The 14,449-nt window shown below is 39.8% G+C and overlaps 1 protein-coding gene and 1 long non-coding RNA gene across 3 annotated transcripts in view; both read left to right on the forward strand.

Annotated features, from left to right (window-relative positions):
• The first annotated feature begins 12,836 nt into the window (after positions 1-12,836).
• LOC137798632 (uncharacterized) overlaps positions 12,837-14,449 on the forward strand; it is a 7,976-nt gene continuing 6,363 nt past the window's right edge. The window contains exon 1 of the long non-coding RNA XR_011079377.1: positions 12,837-12,903. This is a non-coding gene — a long non-coding RNA (uncharacterized lncRNA). The remainder of the gene's footprint in view (positions 12,904-14,449) is intronic.
• The window catches only part of LOC137798644 (polyamine-modulated factor 1-binding protein 1-like), a 3,460-nt gene continuing 2,362 nt past the window's right edge, over positions 13,352-14,449 (forward strand). For both annotated transcript variants that reach the window (XM_068595529.1, XM_068595531.1), the window contains exon 1: positions 13,352-14,449. This exon is cut by the window's right edge. In XM_068595529.1, coding sequence (XP_068451630.1) covers positions 13,640-14,449 — 810 coding nt within the window. In that variant the 5' untranslated portion in view covers positions 13,352-13,639.

Consider the following 14,449-nt stretch of genomic DNA (forward strand, 5'->3'; position numbering starts at 1 on the left):
TAATACTGTTATTGAGACAAATTGTGAATTTATAAAGGATTGTTCAACTTTATTGATCAACCGTATTTATGTAAGAGCACAAATCAAGCCATGTTTTACAGGAATGACATTCAGGTTTTCCAGGTACATTAAATAAAATCCATTGGAGGTTCCTTGTAACACTGACTTTGTGTAATGGTGAAAGCTATTTTAACTCAACTAGAACAGTGTCTCTTGTCAAACAATGAGCAGGTAGCACCCACAATACCAAGGACCATCACAATGTGTCTATAATATATACATTTGTGTATTCTAAAAGACCAAACGAGTCACAAAAACAAGTTATTTTTAACAATAGATAATCTGTTCAATGGTTCCCAGGATTCCTGCAGGAAGTTGAGCGTACAACGCTCAAATGGAAAAGAAAAGTATGACAACGATGCCTTTTTTCCCCAATGCACTCTCCAATGTAAAACCACATCAACACTTTAGTTGCCTCCAGTCCATTTCTTACAGCAACCTGTGAGGGGAAGAAAAAACATAATTAGATTTTCATCCATGACCAAACATTTAGTGAAATCTCGGTGTATACATAAAGTGAGGAAAAGAAGTATTTAAACTTACAATGAAGATTCCAAAGCATACAGTATTAAGACATGTTTTAACTAGTTTGCTATATTTATAATAATATGGCATGAAGCCAATATATTAACACTTTCTTTCCTATATTCTACTTGAATATGGAACATTTAGAAAAAGCCCTTGATTGTATAAATCATCCTGAAAAAGTAACAAATATGCTTCAGTACATAAGGTTTAATTCATGGAAAGACATAATGAAAGACAGCGAAATAGAGAAAATCTATCTCAATACTTTGTGAAAATACTGGCTACCGAGATGAACCAATGAGAGAAAATGAAAAGTGAAACTGAAATCAGTGCAAGTCCTGCAAAGAGTTGCATAACTTAGGAATACAGAGACACACCAAATACATGTCTCCATTTTTCTCTCTGGTTATCTTCTGCCTCCGGTCAGCACAGGAATCAAACCGGCGACCTCGTGGTGTCATGACCAACTCTCCCCACGAGCTACATGAGAACTTCACGTAGTGCACAAGTACAATGTACACAGACGTAAAGCGTCGTTCATAAATACATAAATAGAAATGCCTGTACTCATGGAGATGTGGACATTACGCTGCTAACCGGTTTGACGATTGTGCGTCACAATTTTTGCCGTTTTGCCAAAACAAAAACAGCAGCAAAGCTTATCTCATCTCTTCTTGTTCGGGCATGAACATTTCCTCCAGTGACAAAGTGTTTGAGAACCACTGAGCTGATGGAACGACAGAGCGAGCTGAGTGCATCACAGCTGACGGCTGATCTGCAGCTTGAAACACACATTGAACTTTAATTGGGCGTTGACCTCACGCTATTGAACATGTGTTTCAGTTCAGTGTTTGATAGGATAGAACTGAGTCTATGAAGCTGTAATTGTTTGCTCGTAGCAGGTGGGACTTTATCTTGGCTCCATCACGTACCTGTTCATCCAGTTTGAGCAGTTTGGTCACAACGCAGCAGCTTCTAACACGGTTACTTCGAGATGCAGATGAAAACGCTTCAGATTTTATGTCTACTTTTAATTTTATGTTTACTGCTGTCAAGAAAATGTGGTGAGTAACATTTCATTAGCCATGTGGCTGCCAGGCGAGGCATACAGCGCTGTAGCCGAGAGCCAAGACGGTCGACAGGAGCTCTGATCTCTGCTTTTGAAATGCAGTGATTTTACGTCTAAATGGCTTCAGACGCCTGTTCTCTGCTGAGTTGATCAGCTTGCTGTTAAAGATAAACTACTTCACTGCAATAAACTCCATCCATGTTAATGGTCATGTCCCACATGAGCTGTGTGTTGCTGTGGGGTTAAACTCTGGAGAGCAGCGGCTGCATGAAGATAGGCAAGTCTCATGTTTACGAGTTTTTTAAATGCTGCAGGGGAAATACCAGCGAGTGTGTTCACATGCATTTAAGTAACTTTATTCTTTGATTGAATTTGGATTTCTTGCTCTATTTTTGTTGATATTTGACTTTTGTTTATGAAACATTGTATTTGCCTGCGTGGCTCAGTCTGGCTGGCTCCCTATGAGATGAGCTCTGGATAAAATGCCTGAATGGTTTCAGTCAGAACGACGCAGGACAAGACTCAGCATGTCTCTGCAGACAGCAACACTGACCTCCTGGTGCCAGACACAGCTTGAGCTTATGTCCATGACTTTGGTATCTAGTCAACTCACAGTACAATGGAGCACGTTCATCAGGTGATTTGATCACTTTATTTGGTGGTTTTGCCCTCTGAGGCAAATTTGTAATTTTTTATTTGGTCTCTAAAAATAAGTTGCATTGAAATGAAAAGCTACACTGGAGCTTTGACTCTCTCAATCCGTAGCAGTGACATCATCAGCCATGTTTTTCTGGATTGGAGTCATGCAACTGGAATCTGTGGAATTACTGAAGTTACTTTATCTGGAACGCCGCCTAAATACACAGAGGACAGCAGGTAGACTCCCAACAGGTGGGACTAACCAGGGCGGGGTCGGCCGTCACAGGCAGGAAGACGCACCAGAGAACAAGGAGCAGGAGGAGAGCCTGGCTGCGTCCAAAAGTCAAATAATCACCTCCTGACGTCTAACCCTCAGCACTTCTCCTTGACCTCTGTGGTAATGTCACCGGGTCAAGGAAAGGTGGTAAGGAGACTTCATGAGGAGTTAGGAAAAGACAACCGAGTGTTCAGAGGATCAGACTCCACTTTCACTAACGACGTCGTTCTGACGCGACGGCAGGCGACGTTAGTGACGTCTGTCTGTCTGCAGCGTGAAACTACAACGTTGTAGTCCATCTGCACCGCAATGAAGCTCCTGAAACACTTCATCTGTGTTCTGACAGCGTTACATCATGCAGAGGATTAAACAACCCGCTTCATATATTACTTTATTAATATAAACAATCCGTTTCATATATTACTTTATTAATATAAACAATCCGTTTCATATATTACTTTATTAATATTAACAACCCGCTTCATATATTACTTTATTAATATTAACAACCCGCTTCATATATTACTTTATTAATATTAACAACCCGCTTCATATATTACTTTATTAATATAAACAACCCGCTTCATATATTACTTTATTAATATTAACAACCCGCTTCATATATTACTTTATTAATATTAACAACCCGCTTCATATATTACTTTATTAATATAAACAACCCGATTCATATATTACTTTATTAATATAAACAACCCGGTTCATATATTACTTTATTAATATTAACAACCCGCTTCATATATTACTTTATTAATATAAACAACTCGGTTCATATATTACTTTATTAATATTAACAACCCGCTTCATATATTACTTTATTAATATAAACAACCCGCTTCATATATTACTTTATTAATATAAACAACCCGCTTCATATATTACTTTATTAACGAGGATGGAATAGAAATTAACGAAGGAATATGAAAGTGAAACCAAGGGGTTTTACTCAGAGAACAAAGCTACTAAACCTTTCAGTTTCAAACCTGCTGAATTAAATATGTTGTTGATATGCAGATTATAATCTCATCATAAAAATATGCAGACAACAGTTTATGAAACACAACTTGATAGTGCTTTATTGTAATGTAACAAAACAGTTGATTAAGAAGATGATAATCATAAACATGAGTCAGGCTGAAGCGCTGGTCCAGTTTAACTCTTTCATTAAAGCTTCTGTAACTACAGTAAAATAAAAGACTGAGGGCTGAGCTGTTTCATCACTTTACAGCAGTTTCATCTCTTTACAGCAGTTTCATCACTTTACAGCAGTTTCATCTCTTTACAGCAGTTTCATCTCTTTACAGCAGTTTCATCTCTTTACAGCAGTTTCATCACTTTACAGCAGTTTCATCTCTTTACAGCAGTTTCATCTCTTTACAGCAGTTTCATCACTTTACAGCAGTTTCATCTCTTTACAGCAGTTTCATCTCTTTACAGCGTGTTCAACGTAACGTTCATAGTTTTCCAGACGGTTTAACAGATTATTGAAAGTATTTAAAAGTTACGCTACTTATTATTTACATAATCTGCGTTTGTCTTCATGATCGTTTGTTCTCGTGAACGGACGAATGAAACGTCACTTTAAATGTTGCCGCCGCAAGGGATTGTGGGTCGGCATTTTCTCCTTTCCTTTCCTTAAGGAAGGTCCAGCTCAAGGAGCTAAGTTAGGAGGCATGAAGCTCCTTTCCTTTGCGTTTAGAGAATTGGACCGGCACTCATCATGGCGGCCGCTTCGGTACTTCCGGGTCATTTTCCTCAGTGAGGAAGGTTCCTCACCAAAAAGGACTATTGGACCGCAGCCCTGGTCAGCCTCCATCTCAGCAAAAACAAAACAGGAAACTACCTGACTTATTGAAGGACACAAAGGAGAACATACCAGGAGGTGGAAACAAAGTCAGAGTAGGTCATATAATGCCAGGTTTTAAAGTTCAGGTGGAAATTTAAAAATTGCCAACGTAAGCGAGTAGCAACCAATTCCCACCAATGATAACATGACATCTGTCCTGCCATCAATCTGCAACGTGTGTGTGTGTGTGCAGATGTGTATTGTCAATCAAATGCAAAGGATTGTATTTACATCCCTCTGGTAACTGTACACCGCTCAAACATATCATTTCCCAGCTAAGCAGGGAGAACATGGTGACGTCACATATTCAATGTGTCCTCACAAGTCAAGTCATGACTTGACATAAGCTGACTTAAGTGACTTGAGCTGCTGTATTCTGTACGTCTTTGACAACGATGCGTTTCCTCTGAAGGAAAGCCTCTGCACATGTGTAATGTATGCTCATGTATTGTTCTGGTTGCTCCATGTGGTCCTTTCTGCCAGGTTGCCACTCTCTTGAGTTCCTGTCTACAGGAAGTGTGCTGCCAGGACAGCAAACTTCCTTTGAGCAGCTCACCGTGTTTGACGGCGTTCCCATCTCTTCCTGCGACTCCGTGACAAAACAAGAACGCTCCAAGCCGACCCTGGAATCCAAAAACCTACCGGAAGACTGTTCTGATGCATGTTATAACATCTTTGAATCTCTTCACGAGTTTTCCCCGTATGTCAACAGCACAATGTGTGAGTTCCTTTGACATGTTGACTATATTTTGGTGAAGGTCTGTCTGATATTGAGCACCAAAACATTCCTCCCGTTGGTGTAGATGTCGTACAGCGGCGGCGCGGCTGCATCCAGTCAGCCAATGGGACGGTGTCTGCGTTTGAAGCCTGGGCAGTGGACGGGACGGACTTCATGACCTTTGACCCTGACTCTCAGAAATGGACATCTCTTTCTCACTCTGCAATCACAGTGAAAGATCGTTGGAACAAGAAGAGAGAAATGAATGATGCCTTTAGACGCTTCATCCTCCAAAAATGTCCACTGTTGATGCAGAACATTAAATTACAAACACCGGACCAGAAAACAGGTGAGATCTGGATCACATGCTGTCCATGAATCACAGGGCCGGAGCGGGGCCACTTTTCAGCCCGGGAAGTTCAAGCTCAAGACCGGCCCACTTTTTCCATGGTAGTGGAAATTGGATAAACGAAGCAACAGTTTAGCTCTTACTGTCTTATATTTTTGTTTTATTAATAGCATGGTCCAACAAATAATGTAAAGGTTAAACACAACAATAATACTTAAGATGAGAAGTTAACAAAAAATATTCCACTATTCCACAAGGATAGGTTGACAAATTAACTAAAGCAGAAATAAATAAATTGTAATCACTACTTCCTCGGCAGTGCACATCCATACACAATTAACAGACATGACAAATACATAATATGTAGTTACTACTAAATAGCTCATTTTGGAAAACTAAAAGCAAATTGCAAAACCAAACAGAAGGAGTGCAGATGTGTGAGCATCAGGTTGTATCAGTGTTAGTGCTGCAGTGAGCTGCTTTCCTCTACACATCTTTTTAAAACGGGGTTGTAGACTTGATACAGACGCTCTCAGTTCACTCTCCATGTTGAGATGAAGGTTAAACCCCATAACCCCATATGTTGTTACGCAACTCCACCTGCGAAGGAAGAAGAGTTCCTTTAAAAGCTAGTCAGGGGACCTTGAATCAGAAACTACAGTTTCAAAGGTCAAAGGTGAACTTTACTGAACAAGGACCTCTAAAGGTCTGAATGATGTGTGTTGAAGGTGAAAGTAGCTGCTCATCCATTGGATGGTGTGACCTCTACCCAGATCATGACCTTTCATATTACTTTATTCCCTTCAGAGCTACGAGTATTCGCAAAGCCTGCACACAACTCGGCCCATTTACAGCTGATATGTCACGTGATAAGTACCGACAAATCGTTGCGCTCGGTGCAGCTGATTGGAGAAGGGGCCTCCACGGCCAGTTGGATCGTCGTAGCAGGACCGATGCCCTCTGAGGACGGATCCGTGATCCTCAGGCTGACGGCCGAGATCTACCCGGCCCAAAACACCAACCAGTACGGCTGCAGAGTGCAAACAGGAGGCCACAACATCTCCGTCTTCTGGGGTGAGATCTTTTTTAAGTGTTCGGCAACTAAAACATGGTAATGGTACTGATTTAATAGGGAATACCAGGCCTCAGTTGGTATTGGTGTTGTACCAGAATAGCTCCCAGTGCAACCAGGAATTGTGTCGCTCCATTAGTGTGCAATTTATGTCCAATGCCAACATTCAGTGACAATGTCCAAATTTAAGGCCTGTCAATGTGTAGACTCGTCCATTTTGCCAAACAAAACAAATCAATGTACTACTTTGTACTACAAACTCCTCCTTGTTGGTCAGGATGGTTTTTAGGATCTTCTCTCGTTACAGATGGAAATACTCTTGACGGCAGATACCTTCTGTACCATACAAGTGCTCTTTGGAAATTGGGAATAATATTCCTTGGACTCTTCTGCATTGTGGTCATCATCACGATTATATCCTGTGGAACGATATTTCTACTTAAATGTGGTGAGTATTAATATTTCTGTTATCAGACTTTAGTAAACTCACTTGACCACAATAGACGAACAATAGATTTTGTAAGATATCTCAGAAGTGGCCTTCATAGGTCAGCTGACTCTGGGTCACTGTTAACAGAGACTCAGCCCACAGTTCAGCTCCAAACACTTCACTGACAAACCAGAGACGTCTTTGGTCCACACGCTCTGTGTTTGAGTAATTAAATATCATTTGTTGTCAAATTTTTGAACATGTTCCCATTCTGTGTATTAAGAAAGACGTAGTATGAAGATAGATTGATGGTCAGTAACAGTATGTTTACTACACATTATGAAGCAACATCTGGTGACATCCTAATTGAGACTCCAATGTTCCTTACAGAGAGGAAGGCCTCCCGCTCTCCATCCACAGTGAATCCACAGCTGATTGAGCAGTTTACCAGACTCATGGAGGGTGTTAATTCTCCAGATCTGCACAACGTTATAGTTTCATTCATACGAGGTACAGAGACAGACAGAGACTACCAGGAGAGGTGGGAGATGAGGATTAGGTTAAATGATGAAAATTACCATGATCCAGAGTACTTTGCTCGGCATCAGAGGGCACCAGCAGCTAATGGAGGAACTGAGGAGGTCATTTGAGATTCTGTCAGTGGTTCACACACGATTCTCTGAACCTGATTATCACAGAACTTCAGTCCTTCGTCATTCAGTACCTCCGGGTCTGATAAGTGCAGCCACTGCTGTGGTATCACTAGTGCCCCCTATTGACCAGGGACCTTAGTAAGATGTAAGAAAGTGGACGGACAACGATGTGCACACTCACTCACTCACTCACTCTCTGTATCCTCCTGGTGACGAGCATATTGATTATATTAGCTTTATATTGCACTGACAAACAGGATCAATATAATCATAAAGTGTAATATCTGTTCTCACGAGTGTTGTTGCTTGAGGCCCAATGTCTCTGAGGGGAAACCCTCCTTCATACACTCAGACTCTTATTATTCAAACTAACAATCTGATGAACCAATCCTTTTGGTTGAACTGGTCATAGTTACAGCCTCAGTTCACAGAGAGATTCAACATTAAAGCAGATTGCAGGTTAACTTTCCTTCATTTGAACCATGCAAAAAAAGAACCAAAAACATTTCCTATACTTTCTTTTCCCTTTAATGAGGAAATTAACTAAAGAATAGCTCAAATATACATGAGCATTTTTATTTTTTTTTACCACACTGCATTAAACTGTTATAGTTTGTGCTTCGTGCCTCATGACATGTGAATGGGATTACCAGTTCTTTTATTGTTCATCCAACTGGATTCAGTTCTCTTTCTTTTATAGTCAGAGTGCCCTCTGTAAATAATGTACTCACAAAGCAAAGAGTTGAAGTATCTTTATTTCTGCATTGTGTTATTTCTTCCTCTGGCATCATGAGCTGTGAACGTGTCCTCAGACCTCTGCTGCAGGGCTTTACCTCTTGTGTGCATTTGCTCCTACTTTGCGTCAGTAAAACACCTTTTAGTGTAAATGTGATGCCATGAAGGATACTTTGGTATCAACAAGTAGACACACATTGTATGCATTTAGTTGAACATCACTGAAGTATACTATATTATTAATAGAATACTAAATGAAGTGTTGAAATCTAATTCTGTGTAAAATGATGTATCATTCTGATCTCCATGTCTCTATGTGACTTTACGTCTGCGTAGAAAAGCTGTCCATGTCCAGTATTATTCAACATACATGTCGCTCTTTCACTTGTACATGTCTGCACTGATGCAACCAAACGCTTATCAACACTTATGATCAGTCTATGCACAGATTTCATTTGTTCTTTGTTATTGTGTGTCATGCAAATGTGGTGTGATAAAAAAAATCTATCACATCTCAATGTTCCCTCCATCATTTTATCAAATTTGTAGTGGAGGTTGCTCAAAAACATTCTTATAATGATGCTGAATTACATCTCCTTTGAAGTGTGAAGTACTTTTTTTTTTTTTCCTTCCCTACATGTCCCACAGTTTGTCCTCTCTTAAAGACATGCACAGTGTTACATTGACCTGTGTGAATATTAATGAATTAAAGGAATGTAAAACATTTAAGGGGACTAATTGGCCGAAATATAACATGATATGCAAGACTATGTTTTCAATAGTGTATAATGTCCTGAAACTAAGACTCATTATGTTTTATTAAATCCATCTACATCTACCAAAGAAGTCGGTCCTCATCCATGAAGTCCACCATGTTGGTCCTCCATGTTTCTACGGCAACTCAGAACGGACAATCCTGAACGCTAAGAAGGTCCATTACGGTAATGGTGAAAAAAAAACAAAAAAAACAGCGGCAAACTTGTCTGTGGGGGTGGAAGTGAGCAGCTGCAGAGAATCAGGGGAGACACTTTGACTGGCGTTTCACTTCTTTGGAAATAATATGATGGCATTGTAAATAATAGTGTTATAGTTTATGAGAGTTCTGCCACTTGCTGGCCCACCTAAACCCCTTAATAAAGGCCACTTTCATGTCCCCACAAAAACACAGAAAGACAGTTGAAATGGACAGAAAGAAAGTTATTCTGGGAGGAAACAGTGCCTTTCTGGATGTGTGAGGAGTACAATAATGGGTCCTGTCTTCAGCTGGATGAAAACTGCTTCATGGAGATAAACAAATCTCAAAACGTTTGGACATGAACACATATGAAAGCCTATATAACATGGACACTCAATGCTTTGGGGAAACAAAACTGTTTGAGAAGATGTAAAATAGGTTAAATTTCATTCCGGTAATCTCAAAAGCTTCGCTCATGTTCATTTTCAATTGTTCAAAAGAGAAATATTATGGAAAGTCAACTACGTTTATTCTTATTAAACACGCATATAATTTACCTACCTGGTTGATTAATTTATTACAAATAAAAATCCTGCATTGAATGGTACAGAAGAGGTCAAAGGGCCAAGGTGAGAAGATATATAGTGTTGGTCAAAGGCTGTGGTCCAAATGCCATTGAGATACAACAAGTTTGACAAAATCTTACAAGAACACAAACGAGATGAATTGTCTCTCTGTACTTCTACCATGTTACCTGTCTTGTGACCCCTCAGAGTGACCTCTGGAGCTGTAGGGATGCAGACCATCATGCTGTTACTGTTACTGTCATCACCAACATATAACCTGATCTGTTTTGACTCTGCTGTCAGTGTCTCAGCACCTCTGACTAAATCACATCATCTTAACGTAGCACTTTGGTCTCCAGAAGGATTCAGCTCTGTGTTGTGTGTGAACACTGTTTAAGAGTTGACTGTATGACTTATGTTATCAAACTGAAACATGGAGAGCACAGCTACTCTCACACTTCTAAGATGTCTCACATAGTTTATAGTAGTCAAATGATTCTTAGACGTTGTTGCCTGTTTACAGCCGTATGTCTATATTTCTGCATGTACATTTAGATAAGTCATATTCATTGAATGTGTACACACCTAAAGCTGATTCTGATTATATAAATAATAATATATTAATTAAGGTAGTTTGCTGTTCCTGTGAAACTGAGCAACAAGGCCGTTGGGTTCCCCAGGTTACATGTCGGTTACTAAAACATTTACATCAGCCGGTCATATGACCTTGTTTAGCTCAGAGCAGCAGGTCATGACCGCAGAGCCACAGGTCATGACTTTGTTTAGCTGAGAACAGCAGGTCACAACCTCAGAGCAGGTCCTCACATTTTTATCTGAACCAATGACATCTGCACACTTCTAGATCAGCAAAGAAAGACAATCTTTGATATTTTTCTAATTCTGTATGTAAAAAACACAAGTTAAATACAGTACTCCCCAAAAAGCCCAGAAACCTTCAGAATTAGTGGTGGCTTTACGATTACATTCCTGTATTTGACTTGTATTGCTGTATCTCAATTCTTCTGATTCTTCTGTCCAGTGTTATTGGATGGGAAATTCATTTTTATGAGACAGTGCCATGCTGATTGGTCCAAAATGCAAAAGAGGAATGTTGCATTGTGTTCTGCCTCACATTTCCTTGTGTTGCATTCCAGACGCCAAGTGGTGCAGAGTGTAATTGCATCTTTGTTTAGCCCTCCTCTCTTGCCGTAGTTTGTTCCGATTCAGCTGAGAAGACATGCTGCAGCTATTTGTCTCACTTATTGTCTGGTAGCCTTTAAAGACCTAAGTCTGTAAGTACGTCTGTATGTGCATGTAAATATATTTTCCGATATATTCTCTGTCTGTTTACCGTTTCAGTTGTGTTGTGTGGATGCTAATCGCGATGCTAACTGTGATGCTAACCGCGATTAGCATTTTTATATTGACATGTCCCTTCTGCATTAATATGTTGACAACGTTAAAGTTAGCTTAAACTCTAATTAGTCCAGGAAGTCTAGTGTTAATGAATACTTGGCTTTTCCAGCATATTGATTGTATGTTTATTCTGAGCTTGGTATTCTTCTGTGCGTTTATGACACATCTGTAAGCTAATGTCATGTTCTGTTTCTACAGTTTTACAAAAACAAAGATTCAAGTAAAAACCCTAAATGCCAGCCTGGATTTCTGGTTCTGTATTTCCTGGATCTACTGTTAGCTATCTGCTAAGCCAACCTACAGAAGCAAGGGCAGAATACATTGGTTCCCAACCCAAGTCCAGCCTGACGGTCTGCATCCCTACAGCTGTCAATTCCAACTGTCCTGTATATTTGTGGGGACATGAAAATGGCCTTTATTAAGGGGTTTAGGTGGGCCAGCAAGTGGCAGAACTCTCATAAACTATAATACTATTATTTACAATGCCAACATATTATTTCCAAAGAAGTGAAATGCCAGTCAAAGTGTCTCCCCTGATTCTCTACAGCTGCTCACTTCCACCCCCACAGACATGTTTGTTGCTGTTTTTTTTCCACCATTACCGTAATGGACCTTCTTAGCGTTCAGAATCAGTTGGATTTACGTCGATGGCGTAAGTAAATAGGGAGTTAAGGTCAAATTAGCTTTGCGTCGAGTTTGCGTTTGACTTTATGTCGCTGGCGACAAGCTCCGTATTGAAAAGGTTAAATCGGCTGATTCTTGACAAACAGACCACAGATTTGCTGCTTAAACAACTAACTTCCCGCCTGAAAAAGTCCTAAAATGACATTGTGTGACTCAACAACAGTAGTATTCAGAGAACAACTTTCAGTTGAGTTTTCTCATCAAGTAGCTGCAGAGAAGATCGCATATAACAAGTAAATACATGAAATAGCGCCACCTGCTGGTAGAAAGGTAAACCTTTACTGTGGTCTCATACAGGCTCTGCTCTGTGTTCACTCCAGAAACGGCACAATACGATAAAACAATTAAATATGATCAACTCTACACACACAAATTACTTGATTAAACTATATTACGAACTGTGTTGCATTAAAAAAATGCAGCGATTAATTGAACAGTTGATTCTTGCTGTGTACGTATATACATGCATATTAAACTGCCTGTAGTCTCTACTGTTGCTAACTTAACCAGGTGTATTTATTCATATTTATTACTTTATGTTCTTCTAACGTTACTCTGCGATGTGTTTGCATCATATAAGACTGTAAATGAGAATTAAAAGACCATAAATAATAATACATATTACTGGCTTTTATTTTGACATGAAAATAATCGTCTCTCTTTTCTCGTTTTTGGTTTCAGACGCCAAAAACGAGAAAACGGAAGTAGTTTTCCGTTTTCCCGTTTTTGGTTTGAAACGGAAAACGAAGAAACGGCCGTTTTTCCGTATTTCCGTATTCTCGAATGAACGATAAAACAAACGAACAAAACGTACACGGACCGGAAACGAAGAGCTTTCCTCTCTCTGCTCCGTGGATAGAAAGGATTCCAGCTGGAGGACTTGTTCAGGTAAGAAGGACACGCACAGGAAGGACGTTTATCATTTTATAATGCTAATTTATTAGTCCGAATACTAATATTAATGTATTCTCAATAACCGTAATAATATTCAAATGAGAATGTAATAGTAATAATTAAAAAAACACATTCAAATGTATGTATGTATATATATATATATATATATATATATATATATGTATATATATATATATATATATATATATATATGTATATATATATATATATATGTATATATATATATATATATGTATATATATATGTATATATATATATATATATATATATATATGTATATATATATGTATATATATATATATATATATATATATATATATATATATATATACATACATACATACATACACAGTTTCCTCTGCTTTGGACGCCATCTTGTTTTTTTGTGATTATTGTTTCCATGGGGATGGAATGCCCCGCCCACTTTGGCTTCAAAGGCACAACTCTTTCCTAAACTCATTTGTACAACTGCTCCAAGCAATTCCTGACTCTTCGCTCATGCTTGCATGCAGTACGACAGGATCTACGTCTGAGAACACAAAAAGCAGATTTATTTTACTTTTCAAGACCAGCAAAGTGTTTCACTGCGAAGTCATTATTAATAGACCACGATCATCTTCATAAAGACGCCCCACAATCGTCTTTAAGAGGCGCGCCACAAGTATCTTTACGACACATTTATATTGATATTTCCCCATCTTTGCTTCAAATGTATCAAGGGGATACCCAGAGACACGAGGCTCAGCCTCAAGATGGTCCAAAAAAAGAGGCACAGGTTGAAGTAAAAGAAATTTCTGCTCAAAATGAGATGAAGGATCTCAGGGCGCCGATCCCGGAGAAGGAAAAAGCAATCCTGGATCTTACCGAGAAGCTCAATCTTGAGATCAAGCTGCGGTCCGAGAGCGAGTCCAACGCAAAGGTTCTTTATTCAGAGAGGGAACATCTAAAGAACAAGGTTGAGGGCCTCGCCATCAACCTGGAAACTCAGACCAAGCTGGTCCGCGACAGCGGCGAGGCCTGGCACCTCCGATTCTCCGCTCTGGAGGAGAGCAACGAGAAAGAAAAGGCGTCTGGATGGAATCTCAGGGCGACGATCCAGGAGAAGGAAGAAGCAATCCTGGATCTTACCAAGAAGCTCAATCTTGAGATCAAGCTGCGGTCCGATAGCGAGTCCAACGCAAAGGTTCTTTATTCAGAGAGGGAATATCTAAAGAACAAGGTTGAGGGCCTCGCTATCAACCTGGAAGCTCAGACCAAGCTGGGCTGCGACAGCGGCGAGGCCTGGCACCTCCGATTTTCCGCTCTGGAGGAGAGCAACAATAAAGAAAAGGAGTCTGGATTGAATCTGAGGGCGACGATCCAGGAGAAGGAAGAAGCAATCCTGGATCTTACCAAGAAGCTCAATCTTGAGATCAAGCTGCGGTCCGATAGCGAGTCCAACGCAAACATTCTTTATTCAGAGAGGGAATATCTAAAGAACAAGGTTGAGGGCCTCGCCATAAACCTGGAAGCTCAGACC

This window comes from Clinocottus analis, unplaced genomic scaffold, assembly GCF_023055335.1.
Source record: "Clinocottus analis isolate CAN_PGR_092001 unplaced genomic scaffold, fCliAna1.0.p SCAF_30, whole genome shotgun sequence".
Taxonomy (NCBI): domain Eukaryota; kingdom Metazoa; phylum Chordata; class Actinopteri; order Perciformes; family Cottidae; genus Clinocottus; species Clinocottus analis.